The 26822-nt window shown below is 43.5% G+C and overlaps 1 protein-coding gene across 1 annotated transcript in view; it reads right to left on the bottom strand.

Annotated features, from left to right (window-relative positions):
* Positions 1–26822, bottom strand: part of LOC311138477 (metabotropic glutamate receptor 4-like) — a gene marked incomplete at both ends in the record, with an annotated part of 220973 nt that overhangs the window by 42755 nt on the left and 151396 nt on the right. The window contains 3 exons of the mRNA XM_084173172.1: positions 18291–18431; positions 24522–24676; positions 25402–25537. Of these exons, the coding sequence (XP_084029298.1) occupies positions 18291–18431; positions 24522–24676; positions 25402–25537 (432 nt within the window). The remainder of the gene's footprint in view (positions 1–18290; positions 18432–24521; positions 24677–25401; positions 25538–26822) is intronic.

The raw sequence follows: 26822 nt of genomic DNA, 5'->3' as shown, positions 1-26822 counted from the left end.
CCAGCGACAGCCCCAAAACATCACTGCTCTAGAGGAGATCTGCATGGAGGAATGGGCCAAAATACCAGCAACAGTGTGTGAAAACCTTGTGAAGACTTACAGAAAACGTTTGACCTGTGTCATTGCCAACAAAGGGTGTATAACAAAGTATTGAGAAACTTTTGTTATTGACCAAATACATTTTTTCCACCATAATTTGCAAATAAATTCATAAAAAATCCTACAATGTGATTTTCTGGATTTTTTTTATTCTCATTTTGTCTGTCATAGTTGACGTGTACCTATGATGAAAATTACAGGCCTCTCTCATCTTTTTAAGTGGGAGAACTTTCACAATTGGTGGCTGACTAAATACTTTTTTTCCCCACTGTATAATATGTAACATAAGCAACCTATAATGAATGTAACATATGTGATACATAAATAATATGTCATATACAGTACACGACATATAATCACATCTCATAAGTGATGTATAAGTAATATGTTGCATAAGCGACAATTAATGCACTGCATTGTCCTATGTCTTCATATTGACGTGGATCTATTGAGTTATGACAGCTGTCACATGTCTGATTACCAGCCCATGCCAAGCACACTACTGCCATAACCAGCTCTATAAACTTTTAATCACCTTTTTTGGCAAAGGGAAGCAACAACGCTTTAGAAGTAGACAGCCAGGCAGTGAATGAGGACAGCCAGTCTAGTGAGGGGAGTAATAAACTATTGGAGTGAATGTAATTGCTTCTGATAGGCGTTTTAATAATCATGGCCCAGGTTGTTCCTGTGTTTTTCTGTAACATTATTTGCTGTCACACGTGAGGGGGCCTGGGTGGAGAGACGACATGCCAATCCAAAACTCCTCCTGGTCCTCTACCTCAGGAGCCTTTGATTTGTCTTAAAGCTGTTCTCCTCGCAACTCCACTGTATGTGAAGGAGAGATATAAAAAATGTATGAGTGTGTTCAATTTACTTTAACAATAGAGTAATTATCAGTGATGTACTAATGAGCTAGCTGAATATATTCATACACCTGCCAAATAGAGTTTAATTAATTATTGGGAGTTTGAAAGTGCATGACGGGGGGTTTCCACAGTACTGTAGGTTTGGGTGGAGAAATGTGTACTTGGGTTTCCCCATAGGCTGCCTAGGAAGCAACCATTGTTTGTGCTTGTTTGCTTTGGGGGAGAAAATATTTTGCTACATAACAAGATTGACGGTCTTGTGTGTATTTTATTTTACACCCCTTTTTCGATCTGGTCTCATCGCTGCAACTCCCAAACGGGCTCAGGAGAGGCAAAGGTGGAGTCATGCATCCTCCGAAACATGACCCGCCTAACCGCGCTCCTTAACACCCGCCAGCTTAACCCGGAAAACAGCCGCACCAATTAGTTGGAGGAAACACTGTTCAACTGGCGACCGGGATCAGCCTTCAGGCACCCGGCCCTTCACAAGGAGTCGCTACGGCGCGATGAGCCAAGTAAAGCCCAAAACCCACCCTTAACCCGGATGACGCTGGGCCAATTGTTCGCCGTCCTATGGGACTCCTGGCCACGGCCGGTTGTGGCACAGCCCAGGAATGAACCCGGGTCTGTAGTAACGCCTCTAGAACTGCGATGCAGTGCCTTAGACTGATGCGCCACTCAGAAGGCCTGAACATACTGTATTTTCACCCATTGTAAACCTAATAGTTATGGATTTAAAGCATGCCAGCAGGAGAATACTATAAAACCTTTTCTTTATTACTTTCACATATAATCAAATCCAATAGCATTCGTCACATACATTATCAGTCAAAAGTTTGGACACACCTACTCATTCAAGTGTTTTTCTTTTTTTTTTAAACTATTTTCTACATTGTAGAATAATAGTGAAGACATCAAAACTATGAAATAACACATTTGGAATCATGTAGTAAACATTCATTTTTTTAAACAAATCAAAATATATTTTAGATTTTAGATCCTTCAAAGAAGCCACGCTTTGCCTTGATGACAGCTATGCACACTCTTGGCATTCGCTCAACCAGCTTCACTTGGAATGCTTTTCCAACAGTCTTGAAGGAGTTCCCACATATGCTGAGCATTTGTTGACTGCTTTTCCTTCACTCTGCGGTCCAACTCATCCCAAACCATCTCAATTGGGTTGAGGTCGGGTGATTGTGGAGGCTACGTCATCTGATGCAGCACTCCATCACTCTCCTTCTTGGTCAAATAGCGCTTACACAGCCTGGAGGTGTGTCGGGTCATTGTCCTGTTGAAAAACAAATGATAGTCCCACTAAGCGCAAACCAGATGGGATGGCGTGTCGCTGCAGAATGCTGTGGTAGACATGCTGGTTAAGTGTGCCTTGAATTCTAAATAAATCACTGACAGTGTCACCAGCAAAGCACCCCCACACTATCAAACCTCCTCCTTCATGCTTTACGATGGGAACCACACATGCGGAGATCATCCATTCACCTACTCTGCGTCTCACAAAGATACGGCTGTTCAGACCAAAAATCTCAAATTTGGACTCATCAGACCAAAGGACAGATTTCCACCGGTCGAATGTCCATTGCTCGTGTTTCTTGGCCCAAGCAAGTCTCTTCTTCTTATTGGTGTCCTTTAGTAGTGGTTTCTTTACAGCAATTCGGCCATGAAGGCCTGATTCACGCAGTCTCCTCTGAAAAGTTGATGTTGAGATGTGTCTGTTACTTGAATTCTGTGAAGCATTTATTTGGGCTGCAATTTCTGAGGCTGGTAACTCTAATGAACTTATCCTCTGTAGCAGAAGTAATTCTAGGTCTTCCTTTCCTGTGGCAGTCCTCATGAGAGCCAGTTTCATCATAGCAGTTGATGGTTTTTGCGACTGCACTTGAAGAAACGTTCAAAGTTCTTGAAACTTTCCGCATTGACTGACCTTCATGTCTTAAAGTAATGATGGACTGTCATTTCTCTTTGCTTATTTGAGCTGTTCTTGCCATAATATGGACTTGGTCTTTTACCAAATAGGGCTATTTTCTGTATACCACCCCTACCTTGTGTACCTTGTCACAACACAACTGATTGGCTCAAACGCACTAAGAAGGAAAGAAATTCCACAAATTAACTTTTAACTAGGCACAATTGAAATGCATTCCAGGTGACTACCTCATGAAGCTGGTTGAGAGAATGCCAAGAGTGTGCAAAGCTGTCATCAAGGCAAAGGGTGGCTACTTTGAAGAATCTCAAATATAAAACATATTTTGATTTGTTTAACACTTTTTTGGTTACTACATGATTCCATATGTGTTATTTCATAGTTTTGATGTCTTCACTATTATTCTACAATGTAGAAAATAGCACAAAAAAAAGAAAAACCCTTGAATGAGTAGGTGTGTCCAAACTATTGACTGCTACTGTACACAGTTTACAGCAGGTATAAAAGGTGCAGCGAAATGCTTGTGTGCTAGCTCCCTTAGCTATTGTAGTACAATAATCAATAATAAAGACTCAGATAAACATAGTAATCGAAGAGGTAGTATACCTAGAAATAGAGCAGGCATTATGCATAGTAATAGCCTGATATGTACACTATAGGATATACAGTATAGATAATGAATGTGCTATGTCAAGTATGACTGTATTCAAACATATTTATTTTATATTTTAGGTATGTTTTGATATAGCTCTCTCTGGTAATTTGTTTCATGGAAAGAATTGATTCTTGTTTTTTTCTGCAGAAACCGTGTTGCATCACTCTTGTTCATTCCTCTTGCAACACTGTCCTGATACTGGTGCCTGCCAATTTTCTGCTCTTAGCAGAACCACTTCAACTTAAAAGCTTGCTAGTCCCAAATCGATCTTTCAGTCTTCTTTCATCTGCCACATATCAGTTTGCCACAGCAAAAAACCTAAAGCCAATTTAACATCTCTGATTAGCTTATGCATCTATGAAATAAAGAACCAGGTTATGGCTGTGATAATCATGGTAAACTGTGGTAATTGAGCGCCACAGGCATGCAAATTGGACAGACAAATCGAGAGCTTAGGACTATAAGGTTCTATCTGCAAAAAGATGATTCTCAGCTAACTGGCTTTAAAGTTCCTCATTGGTTTGAATTGTGTCAGCAATTTCTATCTTGTTTTCTTTTTAACTTAAAAACATGAATTGGGGTACTATATAGGTGGAGAACGTTGAACAGAACAAGGCTATGTCAATAACTACATTTTGACAAAAATCCAGACAGAACTGTTTAGCCCCAAGCGCTCTAAATATTGTCACAGTTTGGCTGATGTGGTTGGGCTGTGGGGCAGCCCAGGAGCTAGAGAGGGAGTGATATATCTCTCTCAGGCTGAGGCCCACACACACAAACTTGGTATTGCCCCTCTCTTTCCTAGCAAGTCCTCTCATCTCATTGCAGAGTCAGAGCATGCCCACGCACTCCCAAGGCTGGCTCTATGTCTTCAGATTAGGAGTAGCAGCACAGCGAGGTCGTCTCCCTCTACCAGGGTGCCACAGAAAGGAGTTAGTGACTGTGGGTCGGCTCTGACCCTGTTAACCTCTGCATGCTCGGGTCATATCTTCATAGTCTATAAAAACTTGAACTTCATCCATAGTCAATCTACATCCATTCCTTCATATGAGAACATCTCCCCCTATGTGTGCCTTGGGGAATATGTAGGATGTTTCGGTTGATGAGCAGTCCCAAATTCATCTGTCCTGACTCTGCCAACTCAAAATCATCTGTCCCGACGTTGCCAACTCAAAACTATCTGTCCCGACGTTGCCAACTCAAAATCATCTGTCCCGACGTTGCCAACTCAAAACCATCTGTCCCGACGTTGCCAACTCAAAAATCATCTGTCCCGACGTTGCCAACTCAAAAACATCTGTCCCGACGTTGCCAACTCAAATTCATCTGTCCCGACGTTGCCAACTCAAAAATCATCTGTCCCGACGTTGCCAACTCAAAAACATCTGTCCCGACGTTGCCAACTCAAAATCATCTGTCCCGACGTTGCCAACTCAAAACCATCTGTCCCGACGTTGCCAACTCAAAACCATCTGTCCCGACGTTGCCAACTCAAAAATCATCTGTCCCGACGTTGCCAACTCAAAACCATCTGTCCCGACGTTGCCAACTCAAAACCATCTGTCCCGATGTTGCCAACTCAAAACCATCTGTCCCGACGTTGCCAACTCAAAACCATCTGTCCCGACGTTGCCAACTCAAAATTATCTGTCCCGACATTGCCAACTCAAAACCATCTGTCCCGACGTTGTCAACTCAAAATAATATGTCCCGACGTTGCCAACTCAAAACCGTCTGTCCCGACGTTGCCAACTCAAAACCGTCTGTCCCGACGTTGCCAACTCAAAATCATCTGTCCCGACGTTGCCAACTCAAAACATCTGTCCCGACGTTGCCAACTCAAAACCATCTGTCCCGACGTTGCCAACTCAAAATCATCTGTCCCGACGTTGCCAACTCAAAACTATCTGTCCCGACGTTGCCAACTCAAAACATCTGTCCCGACGTTGCCAACTCAAAATCATCTGTCTCGACGTTGCCAACTCAAAACCATCTGTCCCGACGTTGCCAACTCAAAACATCTGTCCCGACGTTGCCAACTCAAAACCATCTGTCCCGACGTTGCCAACTCAAAATCATCTGTCCCGACGTTGCCAACTCAAAACTATCTGTCCCGACGTTGCCAACTCAAAACATCTGTCCCGACGTTGCCAACTCAAAATCATCTGTCTCGACGTTGCCAACTCAAAACCATCTGTCCCGACGTTGCCAACTCAAAACCATCTGTCCCGACGTTGCCAACTCAAAACCATCTGTCCCGACGTTGCCAACCCAAAAATCATCTGTCCCGACGTTGCCAACTCAAAATCATCTGTCCCGACCTTGCCAACCCAAAAATCTTCTGTCCCGACGTTGCCAACTCAAAATCATCTGTCTCGACGTTGCCAACTCAAAACCATCTGTCCCGACGTTGCCAACTCAAAACCATCTGTCCCGACGTTGCCAACTCAAAATCATCTGTCCCGACGTTGCCAACCCAAAAATCATCTGTCCCGACGTTGCCAACTCAAAATCATCTGTCTCGACGTTGCCAACTCAAAACCATCTGTCCCGACGTTGCCAACTCAAAATCATATGTCCCGACGTTGCCAACCCAAAAATCATCTGTCCCGACGTTGCCAACTCAAAATCATCTGTCCCGACGTTGCCAACCCAAAAATCATCTGTCCCGACGTTGCCAACTCAAAATCATCTGTCTCGACGTTGCCAACTCAAAACCATCTGTCCCGACGTTGCCAACTCAAAACCATCTGTCCCGACGTTGCCAACTCAAAATCATCTGTCCCGACGTTGCCAACCCAAAAATCATCTGTCCCGACGTTGCCAACTCAAAATCATCTGTCCCGACGTTGCCAACTCAAAACATCTGTCCCGACGTTGCCAACTCAAAATCATCTGTCCCGACGTTGCCAACTCAAAATCATCTGTCCCGACGTTGCCAACTCAAAATCATCTGTCCCGACGTTGGCAACTCAAAACCATCTGTCCCGACGTTGGCAACTCAAAACTATCTGTCCCGACGTTGCCAACTCAAAACCTCCAAGCTGGAACCCATGGATGAAACAGGATGTTGTAAACATTTTACAAACTGTTCATTAGAGACACGTGAGAGCATTCTGGATCTCATATGATATCATCAGTTCGGTGCATTAAATCCATAAATCTTTTCATTATGGTAACATCACATGGTCATGGAGAAGGATTCAGCCTGTGTCTGTGTTGCTATGCTGCATGCTGTGTGTTGCTATGCTGCATGCTATTCTCCCCTGTATTAATTAGACAGTGGCATCAAACCCCAGGAGAGGGGAGCTGGGACCCGTTCTAACTTCCTGCTCCTCTCCACATTAATAAATATCAGCTGTGTATTTCACTCATTCACAGATAAAAGACTAGTCTGGCTCCGTCTACCAGTCACTCACACACTCACTCGCTCTTTGATCACTCTGAGCACACGGAGCCCTCTCAGGACATTGATTATTCCTCACTCATACCCCATGTGGTCTGCTTAGCGCCTTGAAGACAGGTGCAAAGCCTTCGCCAGCACCACCAGAGGCACCTGGAGAATTCCTGAAACGTTGCGAGTCGAGAGGGGATTGCAAAGCCAAAGAAGTTTCAGACTTTCTGCTACATCAACAAACTTCCACACAGCCTTAGAAAAACAACACCCCATCATATTCCAGGAAACAGAGCTGTGCAGGCATGGTTTTCCCTGTGCAGGCATGGTATTCAACTCAGACTGTCCCTCACATAAATCCTTCACAGCCTTTTCACATGACAAAGCTCTTCATCAGATCTTCATCTTTGTCTGATCAGGATTTCCCTCCGCACATTTTGCCATTTTAGCAGTTTTTTCTCCCAAGTAATAAGCACAAGGATAAGTTGATCATTCATTAATTTTCATTCATTAATTTTAATTTGCTTTTCTCTCCAGCACCTGAACAAGTTGGATTTGTGTATTTTTACATATGTATTGATTAGTCCTGTACAATACGCATAGAAAGTGGATAGGCAAGGACGAGCCACACAGTGGGAAAATATAAACACAACTGGAGACACCTTCTCATTTTTGGAGACAGGTTATTGACACGGTAGTGCTACTGTAGCTAGCAAAATAGTGTAGAAGCAATTCCTAACTAACTGTAAGCAATTTTAGCTAGCTAGCTAGCTAATCATCTTGTTAACTGTGAGGTGAAAAAATTCATCTATTTACTGTTAATTAGCCTTCGTAAATCTCTTTGCTAGCAAACGGGACAATGTCTCCAAAACTGCTGGGTATCTACAGCAATGTTTACTTTTTGACATTCTTGATGTCTCCACTTTCCAAGCACATTGTGACTTTCTAGATGAAAAAGACAGGGCAGGCTTCCAACTGTCTTGTCATGTCATCCATATGAGACCAAGGTTTCAGCCACAGGGCGCAATGTGGATGTCAAGAATTGCCAAAGAATAACATTCTGGCACACATGATTTACCCCCTCACAAGAACATGTCTGTTGAGTTTGCATCCCTAGTCCAGAGCAGCTATGCCAGAATAGATGTCAAATAAATCAAATCAAATCAAATTTTATTGGCCACATGCGCCGAATACAACAGGTGCAGACATTACAGTGAAATGCTTACTTACAGCCCTTAACCAACAGTGCATTTATTTTTAACAAAAAAGTAAAAATAAAACAACAACAAAAAAAGTGTTGAGAAAAAAAGAGCAGAAGTAAAATAAAATAACAGTAGGGAGGCTATATATACAGGGGGGTACCGGTGCAGAGTCAATGTGCGGGGGCACCGGCTAGTTGAGGTAGTTGAAGTAATATGTACATTTGGGTAGAGTTAAAGTGACTATGCATAAATAATAACAGAGTAGCAGCAGCGTAAAAGGATGGGGTGGGGGGGCAGTGCAAATAGTCTGGGTAGCCATGATTAGCTGGTCAGGAGTCTTATGGCTTGGGGGTAGAAGATGTTGAGAAGTCTTTTGGACCTAGACTTGGCACTCCGGTACCGCTTGCCGTGCGGTAGCAGAGAGAACAGTCTATGACTAGGGTGGCTGGAGTCTTTGACAATTTTGAGGGCCTTCCTCTGACACCGCCTGGTATAGAGGTCCTGGTTGGCAGGAAGCTTGGCCCCAGTGATGTACTGGGCCGTACGCACTACCCTCTGTAGTGCCTTGCGGTCGAAGGCCAAGCAGTTGCCATACCAGGCGGTGATGCAAACAGTCAGGATGCTCTCGATGGTGCAGCTGTAGAATTTTTTGAGGATCTGAGGACCCATGCCAAATCTTTTCAGTCTCCTGAGGGGGAATAGGCTTTGTCATGCCCTTTGCACGACTGTCTTGGTGTGTTTGGACCATGATAGTTCGTTGGTGATGTGGACACCAAGGAACTTGAAGCTCTCAACCTGTTCCACTACAGCCCCGTCGATGAGAATAGGGGCGTGCTCAGTCCTCTTTTTTTTCCTGTAGTCCACAATCATCTCCTTTGTCTTGGTCACATTGAGGGAGAGGTTGTTGTCCTGGCACCACACGGCCAGGTCTCTGACCTCCTCCCTGTAGGCTGTCTCATCGTTGTCGGTGATCAGGCCTACCACTGTTGTGTCGTTGGCAAACTTAATGATGGTGTTGGAGTCGTGCCTGGTCATGCAGTCATGGGTGAACAGGGAGTACAGGAGGGGACTGAGCACGCATCCCTGAGGGGCCCCCGTGTTGAGGATCAGTGTGGCAGATGTGTTGTTACCTACCCTTAGCACCTGGGGGCGGCCCGTCAGGAAGTCCAGGATCCAGTTGCAGAGGGAGGTGTTTAGTCCCAGGTGGGAAAGGGCAGTGTGGAGTGCAATAGAGATTGCATCATCTGTGGATCTGTTGGGGCGGTATGCAAATTGGAGTGGGTCTAGGGTTTCTGGGATAATGCTGTTGATGTGAGCCATGACCAGCCTTTCAAAGCACTTCATGGCTACAGACGTCAGTGCTACGGGTCGGTAGTCATTTAGGCAGGTTATCTTAGAGTCCTTGGGCACGGGGACTATGGTGGTCTGCTTGAAACATGTTGGTATTACAGACTCAGTCAGGGACATGTTGAAAATGTCAGTGAAGACACTTACCAGTTGGTCAGCACATGCTCGGAGTACATGTCCTGGTAATCCGTCTGGCCCTGCAGCCTTGTGAATGTTGACCTGCTTAAAAGTCTTACTCACATCGGCTACGGAGAGCCTGATCACATAGTCATCCGGAACAGCTGGTGCTCTCATGCATGCTTCAGTGTTGCTTGCCTCGAAGCGAGCATAGAAGTGGTTTAGCTCGTCTGGAAGTCTTGTGTCACTAGGCAGCTTGCGGCTGTGCTTCCCTTTGTAGCCTGTAATAGTTTTCAAGCCCTGCCACATCCGACGAGCGTCAGAGGCAGTGTAGTACGATTCAATCTTAGTCCTGTATTGACTCTTTGCCTGTTTGATGGTTCGTCGGAGGGCATAGCAGGATTTCTTGTAAGCGTCCAGGTTAGAGTCCCGCTCCTTGAAAGCGGCAGCTCTACCCTTTAGCTCAGTGCGGATGTTTCCTGTAATCCATGGCTTCTGGTTTGGGTATGTACGTACGGTCACTGTGGGGACGACATCATCGATGCACTTATTGATGAAGCCAGTGACTGATGTGGTGTACTCCTCAATGCTATCTGAAGAATCCCGGAACATGTTCCAGTCTGTGCTAGCAAAACAGTCCTGTAGCTTAGCATCTGCGTCATCTGACCACTTTTCTATTAACCGAGTCACTGGTGCTTCCTGCTTTAGTTTTTGCTTATCAGGAGGATAGAGTTATGGTCAGATTTGCCAAATGGAGGGCGAGGGCGAGCTTTGTATGCGTCCCTGTGTGTGGAGTAAAGGTGGTCTAGAGTTTTTTTTTCCCTCTGGTTGCACATTTAACATGCTGGTAGAAATTAGGTAGAACGGATTTAAGTTTCCCTGCATTAAAGTCCCCGGCAACTAGGAGCGCTGCATCTGGATGAGCGTTTTCCTGTTGATTTATGGCATTATACAACTAACTCATTCAGTGCAATCTTAATGCCAGCATTGGTTTGTGGTGGTAAATAGACAGCTATGAAAAATATAGATGAAAACTCTCTTGGTAAATAGTGTGGTCTACAGCTTATCATAAGATACTCTACCTCAGGCGAGCAAAACCTTGAGACTTCCTTAGTATTTGATTTTGTACACCAGCTGTTGTTTACAAATATACACAGACCGCCACCCCTTGTCTTACCGGAGTCAGCCGTTCAATCCTGCCGATGTAGCGTATAGCCCGCTTGCTGTATGTTATCTATGTCGTCGTTCAGCCACGACTCGGTGAAACATAAGATATTACAGTTTTTATTGTCCCGTTGGTAGGATAACCGTAATCGTAGGTCATCCAATTTGTTCTCCAATGATTGAAGATTGGCTAATAGGATTGATGGGAGCGGCAGTTTACTCGCTCGCCGTCGGATCCTTACAAGGCACCCCGACCTACGTCCACGATATCTCCGTCTCTTCCTCATGCGAATGACGGAGATTTGGGCCTTGTCGGGTGTCTGTAGGATATCCTTCGCGGCCGCCTCGTTGAAGAAAAAATCTTCGTCCAATACGAGGTGAGTAATCGCTGTCCTGATATCCAGAAGCTCTTTTTGGTTATAAGAGACGATGGCAGAAACATTATGTACAAAATAAATTACAAATAATGCGGAAAAACACACATAATAGTACAATTGGTTAGAGGGCTGTAAAACGGCAGCCATCTTCTCCGGTGCTGTTCTTCTAGGCTATGTGGTAAAGGAGTCAATGGAACGCAGACCGTTGGCACACATTCAACAATTCTGATCAAACAAAGTGGATATTCGTCAAATCCGTCATGATTTATGTATTTTAGGCACACAATGTGGTTACTTAAGTCCGATTTGGAAATATTGTGCTTTCTTCGCTGCATAACATTTAGAAGTTGTCCCTTTTCAGGTTTAGAAGAAGTTACTCCTAAATGCTAACTCCCATTCGAATACAGAAATCGTTGGTGGTAGTCAAAGTCGTTTTTAACTGTAGTGCGGTGGATTGGTGACGATGATGTGAACATGTGTTGGGGTTGACAACCATACAAATATTATCAGCTGATTTTTACCTCAACATAGTGTGAAATACACATATAAACAATAGCCTAGATGTAGGGTAATTTTGCTGGGGGGCAATGAGGAGATTCGGGATTTTTCCCCCATGGCCCTTTCCCCCACACGTTTCCATGGCAATTCCATTGTTTTGGTCGAGTTGGATTGACCTCTTTACCGCATCTATGCATCAAGAGTGGCGCAGTGGTCTATGCATCACTGAGTGGCGCAGTGGTCTAAGGCGCCGCATCGCAGTGCTAACTGCGCCGCATCGCAGTGCTAACTGTGCCACTAGAGATCCTGGTTCAAATCCAGGCTCTGTCGCAGCCGGCCGCGACCGGGAGACTCATGGGCGGCGCACAATTGGCCCAGCGTCGTCCAGGGTAGGGGAGGGAATGGCCGGCAGGGATGTATTTCAGTTGATAGAGCATGGCGTTTGCAACGCCAGGGTTGTGGGTTTGATTCCCACGGGGGGCCAGTATAAAAAATATAAAATATGTATTCACTAACTGTAAGTCGCTCTGGATAAGAGCGTCTGCTAAATGACTAAAATGTAAAGACCAATCTATCTCAGTGTGTAACGTTCATGCATGGATGAGTTGATGAGTCAATGAGCTGGTAAGTCAAGGTTGATTTCCCAGTCCTCTAACCCTTCCTCCTCCAGGTCCCTCTAGTGAATGAAGTCATCAAGCAAGCTTAGTTCAACATTAAAAGCAATGTGAAAGAGACTGACACAAAGCCTGTCTTTCAGTTTGAACTTTATACAGTGGGGGAAAAAAGTATTTAGTCAGCCACCAATTGTGCAAGTTCTCCACTTAAAAAGATGAGAGAGGCCTGTAATTTTCATCATAGGTACACGTCAACTATGACAGACAAATTGAGAAAAAAAATCCAGAAAATCACATTGTAGGATTTTTTATGAATTTATTTGCAAATTATGGTGGAAAATAAGTATTTGGTCACCTACAAACAAGCAAGATTTCTGGCTCTCACAGACCTGTAACTTCTTCTTTAAGATGCTCCTCTGTCCTCCACTCGTTACCTGTATTAATGGCACCTGTTTGAACTTGTTATCAGTATAAAAGACACCTGTCCACAACCTCAAACAGTCACACTCCAAACTCCACTATGGCCAAGACCAAAGAGCTGTCAAAGGACACCAGAAACAAAATTGTAGACCTGCACCAGGCTGGGAAGACTGAATCTGCAATATTTTTTTTTTTTTTTAAGCAGCTTGGTTTGAAGAAATCAACTGTGGGAGCAATTATTAGGAAATGGAAGACATAAAAGACCACTGATAATCTCCCTCGATCTGGGGCTCCACGCAAGATCTCACCCGTGGGGTCAAAATGATCACAAGAACGGTGAGCAAAAATCCCAGAACCACACGGGGGGACCTAGTGAATGACCTGCAGAGAGCTGGGACCAAAGTAACAAAGCCTACCATCAGTAACACACTACGCCGCCAGGGACTCAAATCCTGCAGTGCCAGACGTGTCCCCCTGCTTAAGCCAGTACATGTCCAGGCCCATCTGAAGTTTGCTAGAGTGCATTTGGATGATCCAGAAGAGGATTGGGAGAATGTCATATGGTCAGATGAAACCAAAATATAACTTTTTGGTAAAAACTCAACTCGTCGTGTTTGGAGGACAAAGAATGCTGAGTTGCATCCAAAGAACACCATACCTACTGTGAAGCATGGGGGTGGAAACATCATGCTTTGGGGCTGTTTTTCTGCAAAGGGACCAGGACGACTGATCCGTGTAAAGGAAAGAATGAATGGGGCCATGTATCGTGAGATTTTGAGTGAAAACCTCCTTCCATCAGCAAGGGCATTGAAGTTGAAACGTGGCTGGGTCTTTCAGCATGACAATGATCCCAAACAGAGGCTCTGCATCTGTCCTCGTGCTACTAGACCTTAGTGCTGCCTTTGACACCATCGATCACCACATTCTTTTGGAGAGACTGGAAACCCAAATTGGTCTACACGGACAAGTTCTGGCCTGGTTTAGATCTTACCTGTCGGAAAGATATCAGTTTGTCTCTGTGAATGGTCTGTCCTCCGACAAATCAACTGTACATTTCGGTGTTCCTCAAGGTTCCGTTTTAGGACCACTATTGTTTTCACTATATATTTTACCTCTTGGGGATGTTATTCGAAAACATAATGTTAACTTTCACTGCTATGCGGATGACACACAGCTGTACATTTCAATGAAACATGGTGAAGCCCCAAAATTGCCCTCGCTAGAAGCCTGTGTTTCAGACATAAGGAAGTGGATGGCTGAAAACTTTTTACTTTTAAACTCGGACAAAACAGAGATGCTTGTTCTAGGTCCCAAGAAACAAAGAGATCTTCTGTTAAATCTGACAATTCATCTTGATGGTTGTAAAGTCGTCTCAAATAAAACTGTGAAGGACCTCGGCGTTACTCTTGACCCTGATCTCTCTTTTGACGAACATATCAAGACTGTTTCAAGGACAGCTTTTTTCCATCTACGTAACATTGCAAAAATCAGAAATTTTCTGTCCAAAAATGATGCAGAAAAATTAATCCATGCATTTGTTACTTCTAGGTTAGACTACTGCAATGCTCTATTTTCCGGCTACCCGGATAAAGCACTAAATAAACTTCAGTTAGTGCTAAATACGGCTGCTAGAATCCTGACTAGAACCAAGAAATTTGATCATATTACTCCAGTGCTAGCTTCCCTACACTGGCTTCCTGTTAAGGCAAGGGCTGATTTCAAGGTTTTACTGTTAACCTATAAAGCGTTACATGGGCTTGCTCCTACCTATCTTTCCGAGTTGGTCCTGCCGTACATACCAATACGTACGCTACGGTCACAAGACGCAGGCCTCCTAATTGTCCCTAGAATTTCTAAGCAAACAGCGGGAGGCAGGGCTTTCTCCTATAGATCTCCATTTTTATGGAACAGTCTGCCTACCCATGTGAGAGACGCAGACTCGGTCTCAACCTTTAAGTCTTTACTGAAGACTTATCTCTTCAGTAGGTCATATGATTGAGTGTAGTCTGGCCCAGGAGTGTGAAGGTGAACGGAAAGGCTCTGGAGCAACGAACAGCCCTTGCTGTCTCTGCCAGGCCGGTTCCCCTCTCCACTGGGGTTCTCTGCCTCTAACCCTGTTGCAGGGGCTGAGTCACTGGCTTGCTGGTGCTCTTTCATGCCGTCCCTGGGAGGGGTGCGTCACTTGAGTGGGTTGAGTTACTGACGTGATCTTCCTGTCTGGGTTGGCGCCCCCCCTTGGTTTGTGCTGTGGTGGAGACCTCTGTGGGCTATACTCGGCCTTGTCTCAGGATTGTAAGTTGGTGGTTGAGGATATCCCTCTAGTGGTGCGGGGGCTGTGCTTTGGCGGAGTGGGTGGGGTTATATCCTTCCTGTTTGGCCCTGTCCGGGGGTTTCTTCGGATGGGGCCACAGTGTCTCCGGACCGCTCCTGTCTCAGCCTCCAGTATTTATGCTGCAGTAGTTTATGTGTCGGGGGGCTGGGGTTAGTTGGTTATACCTGGAGTACTTCTCCTGTCTTATCCAGTGTCCTGTGTGAATTTAAGTATGCTCTCTCTAATTCTCTCGTTCTCTCTTTCTCTCTGAGAACCTGAGCCCTAGGACCATACGTCAGGACTACCGGGCATGATGACACCTTGCTGTCCCCAGTCCGCCTGGCCTTGCTGCTATTCCAGTTTCAACTGTTCTGCCTGCGGTTACGAAACCCCTACCTGTCCCAGACCTGCTGTTTTCAACTCTTAATGATCGGCTATGAAAAGCCAACTGAGAGACCTGAGCCCTAGGACCATACGTCGGGACTACCGGCCGTGGTGACTCCTTGCTGTCCCCAGTCCGCCTGGCCTTGCTGCTATTCCAGTTTCAACTGTTCTGCCTGCGGTTATGGAACCCCTACCTGTCCCAGACCTGCTGTTTTCAACTCTTAATGATCGGCTATGAAAAGCCAACTGAGATTTATTCCTGATTATTATTTGACCATGCTTGTCACTTATGAACATTTTTGAACATCTTGGCATGGTTCTGTTATAATCTTCACCCGGCACAGCCAGAAGAGGACTGGCCACCCCTCATAGCCTGGTTCCTCTCTAGGTTTCTTCCTAGGTTTTCGCCTTTCTAGGGAGTTTTTCCTAGCCACCGTGCTTCTACACCTGCATTACTAGCTGTTTGGGGTTTTAGGCTGGGTTTCTGTACAGCACTTCGAGATATTAGCTGATGTAAGAAGGGCTATATAAAATAAAATTGATTGAAAAAATAAAATTGATTGAAACACACCGCCCGGGCAACGAAGGAGTGGCTTCGTAAGAAGCATTTCAAGGTCCTGGAGTGGCCTAGCCAGTCTCCAGATCTCAACCCCATAGAAAATCTTTGGAGGGAGTTGAAAGTCTGTGTTGCCCAGCGACAGCCCCAAAACATCACTGCTCTAGAGGAGATCTGCATGGAGGAATGGGCCAAAATACCAGCAAGAGTGTGTGAAAACCTTGTGAAGACTTACAGAAAACGTTTGACCTGTGTCATTGCCAACAAAGGGTATATAACAAAGTATTGAGAAACTTTTGTTATGACCAAATACTTATTTTCCACCATAATTTGCAAATAAATTCATAAAAAATCCTACAATGTGATTTTCTGGATATTTTTTCTTCTCATTTTGTCTGTCATAGTTGACGTGTACCTATGATGAAAATTACAGGCCTCTCTCATCTTTTTAAGTGGGAGAACTTGCACAACCCCTACTCAGATCGTTCAGCTTATTGCTAACTTGTCATAGTGGAAATTACACCTTTTAGAAACCTTTTTAAACCTTGAATAAACTACAATTTGCATTTATTGCTGCACAGGAAAATTATCTGTGACAATAGTGATCAAATTAAGATGACAGATCTATAGCTATATCCTTGGCTTTCTGGCAGGGTTTTTTCTTCTCCCAGATCTTTTCTTCACACAAAGCCAGTTTATCCATGAAAAAGAGCTGCAGTAGACAGTGGCACTGAGAGGATGTGACTGGCATTAGTCTTCTGTTTAGATGGACGACATTGATCTGTTGAAATCTTATTTTTTCATATTTCTCCCAATAGATACCGAAGACATGTCTCCTTACTGAACTCACAACATTTTTAATTGATGATTTTTTCATTACTGGCGTGGGTGAGGAGAGATGTCCTCTAGTTTCCAGTTGGATGCCTTGCTACACTCCCAGAAACAGCAGTGCTAGTCTAAGGACTTAAACCCCATACAGTACCTAATAGAAAACAAAAAGGGAGGAGATTATTTTGTAAGTGCAGCTTTTGCCAGTTTTGTAATATATTGCGAGAACTTGATTGCTGTTCCATGTAGCAGTGTGATTAAACAAACACACAATGACAATGTATTTCCTTTGTTGGCTTCTACTAAAAGCCAATTAGAACATGACTATGAATTATGCTCGCTTCATGAATTTTAAGGATGTACATTTTCTACATGTGAATGCCTATTATATGATACAGTATTTAGTGTTCCTTCATACACTGTATTTATGTCAGTAACTGCATTTTATTATTGAATGATTCTTCACGAAACCAAAGACAAAAAATAGACTATGATTTGGGGGATTTTCACGAAATGTAATCCATAGAATAGTCATTTTGAGGAAGGATTGTTGATATATATATTTGACATTTGTATCTAAAAGCATACTTGAGAAATAATTAATCAAAGTTGGCATATTTATGACATTTTTGGACTTACCCAGGCCTCCTTTAAGACTCCATTATGTTTCATCTGCTACAAAGCAAGTGCTACAAAGCAAAAATAGCTGTAATATGAGTAGTATTTTGATTTCAATAAACAATAAATTAATGAAAATAAAAAACACTTGATTTGGCAAATTTTTCAATATATTGTTGAACATAATATACTCTACGGACATATCAAAGTTAAAGAGTGTGCAAGCGGTAAGGTTTAATATGACACACATTTTTGCTTTGTAATACCTACAGATGAAACATTATGGAGTCTTAAATATGCCAACTTTGATTAATTATTTCTCAATTATGCTTTTAAATACAAATGTCAAATATATTTCAACAATCCAACCTCCAAAGGACTATTCTAAGAATAATATTTTGTGAAAATTCCCAAAATCATGTTCATTTTTTGTATTTTTTTGGGGGGAATAACTAAATTGTTGTTTTCACATGCTTTGACACAGTGATTGCCATTATATATGAACATATGTCAACGGAAATCACAACAGGCATAATTTGATTTTAAACCCGTAGGGAATAACGAGACCTGCTACTACCCTGTTCTGTTGCCATCTCCAGGTGGGAGGACAGTCGAACAGTCTACTCAGCCGAAACACACAGCCCTAGTAATACCTCATCACAAGGATTTTTTATCTAGCTAATGTTGTACCTATAGCTTTAACTGGTGTACACAATTGTGTCATGTATCATAAGCCATGGGCCACATCTGTTATGTTCTATGATAAGGACAGAGGGTTTTCCTGGTTCAGTCACATGGTCAGGAAAACGGCTGTTTCTATCTGTGAAACTTAACCATTTTCTAAAGGTAGTTGAGATCAGCATAGTTGCAATGTTAAGAAAGGAAAGGAGAATTGTCTTACTTGTACATTTCTTCAACCCGGACCCTTTCTTCAAAGCGTGTCGGCTCAGCTTGCAGGCAAAGTTGTTCTCCCAGAACTCAGCAAACCAGATATTCCTCCTGTTGTTCTCCAGTGTGCGGCTGATGAAGAAACGATCAAACCCTGGAAGAGATCGATCAGATCATTGTCATCGTCAGTGCACTCACTCTGGCAACAGTGTCCTTGCCAACACGGTTATTGACATGTGGTAGAATGTAGTTACATGCTCTATAATGGAGCATTTGGGTAACAATTTTAACTACGTTTTTGACAGGGTGGGCATTTCTTTAACAGTGAGTGTATTGATAATGGCTGATTGTGTTATGGACCAGAGTTTTGGCTTGGCTGGCAGACTGACTGGATAATGACAGAGGTTTGGACAAGGGGACTGACGCTAGCACAGGACAGTAAATGCTTTATAATTTACAAAAGCCTATCGGGCTTGGAAGTGTCCTGTGTTTTTTTTTTTTTTTAGGGGGTAGATCAGCCATGAAGTAAAGGCCTAACCGTTGTTGTTCACTAGTTTACTCCAATTAGGGAAGGGATGGTGGGGTTGGAAAGTAATAAAGGGATATATATATATTTTTAAAGGATATGTATGTATATACAGTGGGGAGAACAAGTATTTGATACACTGCCGATTTTGCAGGTTTTCCTACTTACAAAGCATGTAGAGGTCTGTAATTTTTATCATAGGTACACTTCAACTGTGAGAGACGGAATCTAAAACAAAAATCCAGAAAATCACATTGTATGATTTTTAAGTAATTAATTTGCATTTTATTGCATGACATAAGTATTTGATCACCTACCAACCAGTAAGAATTCTGGCTCTCACAGACCTGTTCGTTTTTCTTTAAGAAGCCCTCCTGTTCTCCACTCATTACCTGTATTAACTGCACCTGTTTGAACTCGTTACCTGTATAAAAGACACCTGTCCACACACTCAATCAAACAGACTCCAACCTCTCCACAATGGCCAAGACCAGAGAGCTATGTAAGGACATCAGGGATAAAATTGTAGACCTGCACAAGGCTGGGATGGGCTACAGGACAATAGGCAAGCAGCTTGGTGAGAAGGCAACAACTCTTGGCGCAATTATTAGAAAATGGAAGAAGTTCAAGATGACGGTCAATCACCCTCAGTCTGGGGCTCCATGCAAGATCTCACCTCGTGGTGTCACGTGGTGTTTACTAAGCCAGAACCCAGAAGCAGACCAGGACAAGGTGAGTTGAAATGAAGGTGAGTATTTATTTAACAGATTCAAAAAACGATGTAGAATAATCCAGGGGACAGAGCGGACGGCGGCGATGAGTTGGTGGAGGTGCAGTGGTAGATCCAAGAATGGCTCGGCAGCCGCCGACAACCAGGCAGGGGTTGGGTGAAGGTTCCGGGAGATTGACTGCAGATAGAAACAAAACGGAGGTAAGTACACGGCAAGCCAACAAGGTGCAAAACAACAAAACTAACGCTAGAAACTCCAAGGCTGATACACTGACAAACATACTGTTCATGGCTAACGATCCGGCAGGGAATGGATGTCAGGTCAGGGCTTAAGAAGGGTGATGATCAGGACCAGGTGTGCAGACCGCTGATGAGATGCAGGTGCGGTTAATCGGGAGATCTCCCGCCTAGCAACGTCGCCCGGCAACCAGGCCGGGAGCGTTCACGAACCCTCAGGAAACTGGAGATTCCGAGCAGAAAAATGGCAACACAGGCCGGAACCGACTCAGGATGCAGGGTTCATGACACGTGGGGCATCATTGATCATGAGGAAGGTGAGGGATCAGCCCAGAACTATACGGCAGGACCTCGTCAATGACCTGAAGAGAGCTGGGACCACAGTCTCAAAGAAAACCATTAGTAACACACTACGCCGTCATGGATTAAAATCCTGCAGCGCACGCAAGGTCCCCCTGCTCAAGCCAGAGCATGTCCAGGCCCGTCTGAAGTTTGCCAATGACCATCTGGATGATCCAGAGGAGGAATGGGAGAAGGTAATGTGGTCTGATGAGACAAAAATAGAGCTTTTTGGTCTAAACTCCACTCGCCGTGTTTGGAGGAAGAAGAAGGATGAGTACAACCCCAAGAACACCATCCCAACCGTGAAGTATGGAGGTGGAAACATCATTCTTTGGGGATGCTTTTCTGCAAAGGGGACAGGACGACTGCACCGTATTGAGGGGAGGATGGATGGGGCCATGTATCGCGTGATCTTGGCCAACTACCTCCTTCTCTCAGTAAGAGCATTGAAGATGGGTCGTGGCTGGGTCTTCCAGCATGACAACAACCCAAAACACACAGCCAGGGCAACTAAGGAGTTGCTCCGTAAGAAGCATCTCAAGGTCCTGGAGTGGCCTAGCCAGTCTCCAGACCTGAACCCAATAGAAAATCTTTGGAGGGAGCTGAAAGTCCGTATTGCCCAGCGACAGCCCCGAAACCTGAAGGATCTGGAGAAGGTCTGTATGGAGGAGTGGGCCAAAATCCCTGCTGCAGTGTGTGCAAACCTGGTCAAGACCTACAGGAAACGTATGATCTCTGTAATTGCAAACAAATGTTTCTGTACCAAATATTAAGTTCTGCTTTTCTGATGTATCAAATACTTATGTCATGCAATAACATGCAAATTAATTACTTAAATATCATACAATGTGATTTTCTGGATTTTTGTTTTAGATTCCGTCTCTCACAGTTGAAGTGTACCTATGATAAAAATACAGACCTCTACATGTTTTGTAAGTAGGAAAACCTGCAAAATCGGCAGTGTATCAAATACTTGTTCTCCCCACTGTATGTACAGTGGGGAAAAAATGTATTTAGTCAGCCACCAATTGTGCAAGTTCTCCCACTTAAAAAGATGAGAGAGGTCTGTAATTTTCATCATAGGTACACGTCAACTATGACAGACAAATTGAGAAAAAAAAATCAAGAAAATCACATTGTAGGATTTTTAATGAATTTATTTGCAAATTATGGTGGAAAATAAGTATTTGGTCACCTACAAACAAGCAAGATTTCTGGCTCTCACAGACCTGTAACTTCTTCTTTAAGATGCTCCTCTGTCCTCCACTCGTTACCTGTATTAATGGCACCTGTTTGAACTTGTTATCAGTATAAAAGACACCTGTCCACAACCTCAAACAGTCACACTCCAAACTCCACTATGGCCAAGACCAAAGAGCTGTCAAAGGACACCAGAAACAAAATTGTAGACCTGCACCAGGCTGGGAAGACTGAATCTGCAATAGGTATGCAGCTTGGTTTGAAGAAATCAACTGTGGGAGCAATTATTAGGAAATGGAAGACATACAAGACCACTGATAATCTCCCTCGATCTGGGGCTCCACGCAAGATCTCACCCTGTGGGGTCAAAATGATCACAAGAACGGTGAGCAAAAATCCCAGAACCACACGGGGGGACCTACTGAATGACCTGCAGAGAGCTGGGACCAAAGTAACAAAGCCTACCATCAGTAACACACTACGCCGCCAGGGACTCAAATCCTGCAGTGCAAGACGTGTCCCCCTGCATAAGCCAGTACATGTCCAGGCCCGTCTGAAGTTTGCTAGAGTGCATTTGGATGATCCAGAAGAGGATTGGGAGAATGTCATATGGTCAGATGAAACCAAAATATAACTTTTTGGTAAAAACTCAACTCGTCGTGTTTGGAGGACAAAGAATGCTGAGTTGCATCCAAAGAACACCATACCTACTGTGAAGCATGAGGGTGAAAACATCATGCTTTGGGGCTGTTTTTCTGCAAAGGGACCAGGACGACTGATCCGTGTAAAGGAAAGAATGAATGGGGCCATGTATCGTGAGATTTTGAGTGAAAACCTCCTTCCATCAGCAAGGGCATTGAAGATGAAACGTGGCTGGGTCTTTCAGCATGACAATGATCCCAAACACACCGCCCGGGCAACGAAGGAGTGGCTTCGTAAGAAGCATTTCAAGGTCCTGGAGTGGCCTAGCCAGTATCCAGATCTCAACCCCATAGAAAATCTTTGGAGGGAGTTGAAAGTCTGTGTCGCCCAGCGACAGCCCCAAAACATCACTGCTCTAGAGGAGATCTGCATGGAGGAATGGGCCAAAATACCAGCAACAGTGTGTGAAAACCTTGTGAAGACTTACAGAAAACGTTTGACCTGTGTCATTGCCAACAAAGGGTATATAACAAAGTATTGAGAAACTTTTGTTATTGACCAAATACTTATTTTCCACCATAATTTGCAAATAAATTCATAAAAAATCCTACAATGTGATTTTCTGGATTTTTTTTCCTCATTTTGTCTGTAATAGTTGACGTGTACCTATGATGAAAATGACAGGCCTCTCTCATCTTTTTAAGTGGGAGAACTTGCACAATTCGTGGCTGACTAAATACTTTTTTTCCCCACTGTATGTATGTGTATATATATATATATATATATATGTATATATATATATGTATATATATATATATATATATATATATATGTGTATGTATGTGTATATATATACAGTGAGGGAAAAAAGTATTTGATCCCCTGCTGATTTTGTACGTTTGCCCACTGACAAAGACATGATCAGTCTATAATTTTAATGGTAGGTTTATTTGAACAGTGAGAGACAGAATAACAACAAAATAATACAGAAAAACGCATGTCAAAAATGTTATAAATTGATTTGCATTTTAATGAGGGAAATAAGTATTTGACCCCTCTGCAAAACATTACTTAGTACTTGGTGGAAAAACTCTTGTTGGCGCTCTCCAAGGATGTCAGGGACAAGATTGTAGACCTACACAAGGCTGGAATGGGCTACAAGACCATTGGCAAGCAACTTGGTGAGAAGGTGACAACAGAATAACTGTCAATCTCCCTCGGCCTGGGGCTCCATGCAAGATCTCACCTCGTGGAGTTGCAATGATCATGAGAACGGTGAGGAATCAGCCCAGAACTACACGGGAGGATCTTGTCAATGATCTCAAGGCAGCTGGGACCATAGTTACCAAGAAAACAATTGGTAACACACTACGCCGTGAAGGACTTAAATCGTGCAGCGCCCGCAAGGTCCCCCTGCTCAAGAAAGCACATATTCAGGGCCGTCTGAAGTTTGCCAATGAACATCTGAATGATTCAGAGGAGAACTGGGTGAAAGTGTTATGGTCAGATGAGACCAAAATGGAGCTCTTTGGCATCAACTCAACTCGCCATGTTTGGAGGAGGAGGAATGCTGCCTATGACCCCAAGAACACCATCCCCACCGTCAAACATGGAGGTAGAAACATTATGCTTTGGGGGTGTTTTTCTGCTAAGGGCACAGGACAACTTCACCGCATCAAAGGGAGGATGGACGGGGCCATGTACCGTCAAATCTTGGGTGAGAACCTCCTTCCCTCAGCCAGGGCATTGAAAATGGGTCGTGGATGGGTATTCCAGCATGACAATGACCCAAAACACACGGCCAAGGCAACAAAGGAGTGGCTCAAGAAGAAGCACATTAAGGTGCTGGAGTGGCCTAGCCAGTCTCCAGACCTTAATCCCATAGAAAATCAGTGGAGGGAGCTGAAGGTTCGAGTTGCCAAACGTCAGCCTCGAAACCTTAATGACTTGGAGAAGATCTGCAAAGAGGAGTGGGACAAAATCCCTCCTGAGATGTGTGCAAACCTGGTGGCCAACTACAAGAAACGTCTGACCTCTGTGATAGCCAACAAGGGTTTTGCCACCAAGTACTAAGTCATGTTTTGCAAAGGGGTCAAATACTTATTTGCCTCATTAAAATGCAAATCAATTTCTAACATTTTTGACATGTGTTTTTCTGGACTTTTTTGATGGTATTCTGTCTCTCACTGTTCAAATAAACCTACCGTTAAAATTATAGACTGATCATTTCTTTGTCTGTGGGCAAACATACAAAATCAGCAGGGGATCAAATACTTTTTTCCCTCACTGTAATTTATCTCAATCCCTTTATCCTTGTACATTTAGGGAAAGTTACACAAGATCTACCAATCAATCAAGCGATCAATCAATCAAATCAATCAAATCAACCAATCTAAATGTTGATCGCTCAACCTAAAAACATTATTTGTTCCCCTTACCCCCCCCCCCAACAATTAATTAATCAAGCAAGAAATCATTCAGTCAATCAACCAATCAACCAAATCAATCAATCAGCCAATCTAAAGGTTAATCCCAGCAACCTTAAACATGTCTCCGTTCCCCCTCACCTCTGATGGACTGGCGTTTGGGCAGGATGGTGACTGCTCCCTCTGCCATATCCTCCTGGTGTAACACTGGAGAGATCTTTGAGCCCCAGCTGTCTGAGCCCACCCAGATGAAATGGCCAGTCTGGTTGGCCTTCTTGGCTGCTTGGAGTAGACGCCTGGTACAAGTGGATAAACACATTTAGCTACCAGTAATACATGTGATATTTTGGTAACACGTTCTATGAACCAACTGTTTGGGCAATACTGCATTAAGAACTACACAAACAACAGTGACTGAACACAGTCATTCTTACATCTGTCCTATCCATAGTGAAGGTGAAAACTAATTTGGATTCTATTGTATTGGTCTGGCTGGTCTGCCTAATACAAAATGTGATGTGTATGTATGGTCTGGTGTGTTGTGTGCCCAGAGAAATCATTTACGAGCAAATGTTAACAATAGATCTATAGCAAATACTTTCTCCAGGTTTTTTTGTTTTTCACCTGAGTTTGCTAAAGCAGGCTTATGGCTACATTAGTCATCCGAAGCTGATTGCACAGCGGTTGGTAACACTGACTAATTTCAGGACAACGAACGGCTAAACGATTAAGATAATTTCCAAGTTTATCCTGTTGTAACTAAGATAATGTGAGGAAGCATATTAACATGAGTTACCGACGGCGAATCTAAAAGGGTGAATTATGATAGCGTTCACCAAAAGAACATGTACAAGTAATCCATAATGCATAATTGAAATGTCAAGCTTTTTATTTCCACCGATTGACTCTTCTCCCTTTGATTGATAATATTTCATGCTGCGTGTTTCTTATGATGAACATTTATATGATTTCAGTATATTTAATTTTCAACGTGTGAATGCTACGATGATAATACCCTTACCTGATATCATCCTCATTGGCAAAAATGATGACCACCCTTGCATTTGGGTTTTCTCTTAGTCTGCGGATGACCTTATCAAACTCTCCCGGTTTCGGCTCCCTGGGAATCTTGACCGACTGAGAGATGCACACACCTCCTACAACAGAGAGAGAGGAAATACACAGCAGTTGAGTGGCAGGTTAAGTACTGGATTGGAAGGTTTTCGCTTTTCACAGAAGCTTAACTTGAGCTATCAGTATACTCTTAGAAAAGGTGCTGCTATCTAGAACCTAAAAGGGTTCTTCGGCTGTCCCCATAGAAGAACCATTGAAGAACACTTTTTGGTTCCAGGTAGAACCCTTTTGGATTCCATTTAGAACCGTTTCTACAGAGGGTTCTACATGAACCCTTTTTTCTAAGAGTGTGGATCACCAGTAAGTGCAAAACTCTCAACAACATTGTTCTCTCTGAGGATTGTGACTGTATGAATCCTTCGGCTTCACTAAATACACCTGCTGTGAAAACATTTGCATCTGACGCTCAGTTACTGCCCAGTGGGGGGCAGAGAGGAAATCTGACACATAGGACTTCACTTGAGCCACGTTAATTTTGAAGATACCCTTACCAAGGACATCTTTAATCAACACACTTAAACCACGGGGAGGAGAACAGCTTGAAATGAAATATGGAAATTAGAGACCCACTATACCAAAGCAGAAATGCACACAAGGTGATGATGAAAGCAATGACAGACGTCACATATTAAAACAATATTTGCAAGTAGTAAATGTTATGGTAATTAGACAGTGGTAAGACAATAGTGTTAGAATCAGTGACGTGTATTCATGGATGCCAAGGGAAGCCAGGCTTCCCCAAATATTTGACAATAAAAAAGTATACAACTATTTATCTTTCATCTCTCTGTTTTTTCATAATTGTCCGTCAATTCGCAAGTGGCTGAATCTCACCGGAGACGTCATCTGAGCGAGGGAAACAGAGTCCCCCCGTCTCAGTATGTGTAGCCTATGTATCTGATGCTGTCTGTAACAAAAGAGTATGACATGTTGCCACCGTAACATTTGATTGATTGATGCCAGCAAGCATTTGGCCTCCCTCGATAAAACAATTATAAAATAATTAGCCAATCAAAATTGAGCTGAGCTCAAGTGTGGGTTGTTCTGGTGCAGCAAAACGCCCCCCAAGGGAGGCCAGTTTGGATTTGGCTTCACACCAATCAAATCACATCCTAAGCAAAATTTTATAATTGTCAGAAAAACGTGTCTAGCTTAGAAAATCGGCACTTTCCTAAGCCATGGCTGGAGATGGGGATTTGGACTTGTGGTTTTCACTTAATTCTCTGTACAAGCCAATTATTATTATGGCGGTTCTGATCTAACCATAAATGAATGTATTGTGCCACTGGCCTGAGACGATTGAAGTTC

Source organism: Coregonus lavaretus (assembly GCF_964263955.1).
Source record: "Coregonus lavaretus genome assembly, chromosome: 12".
NCBI lineage: Eukaryota > Metazoa > Chordata > Actinopteri > Salmoniformes > Salmonidae > Coregonus > Coregonus lavaretus.
This window is presented reverse-complemented; position numbering and strand designations above follow the sequence as displayed.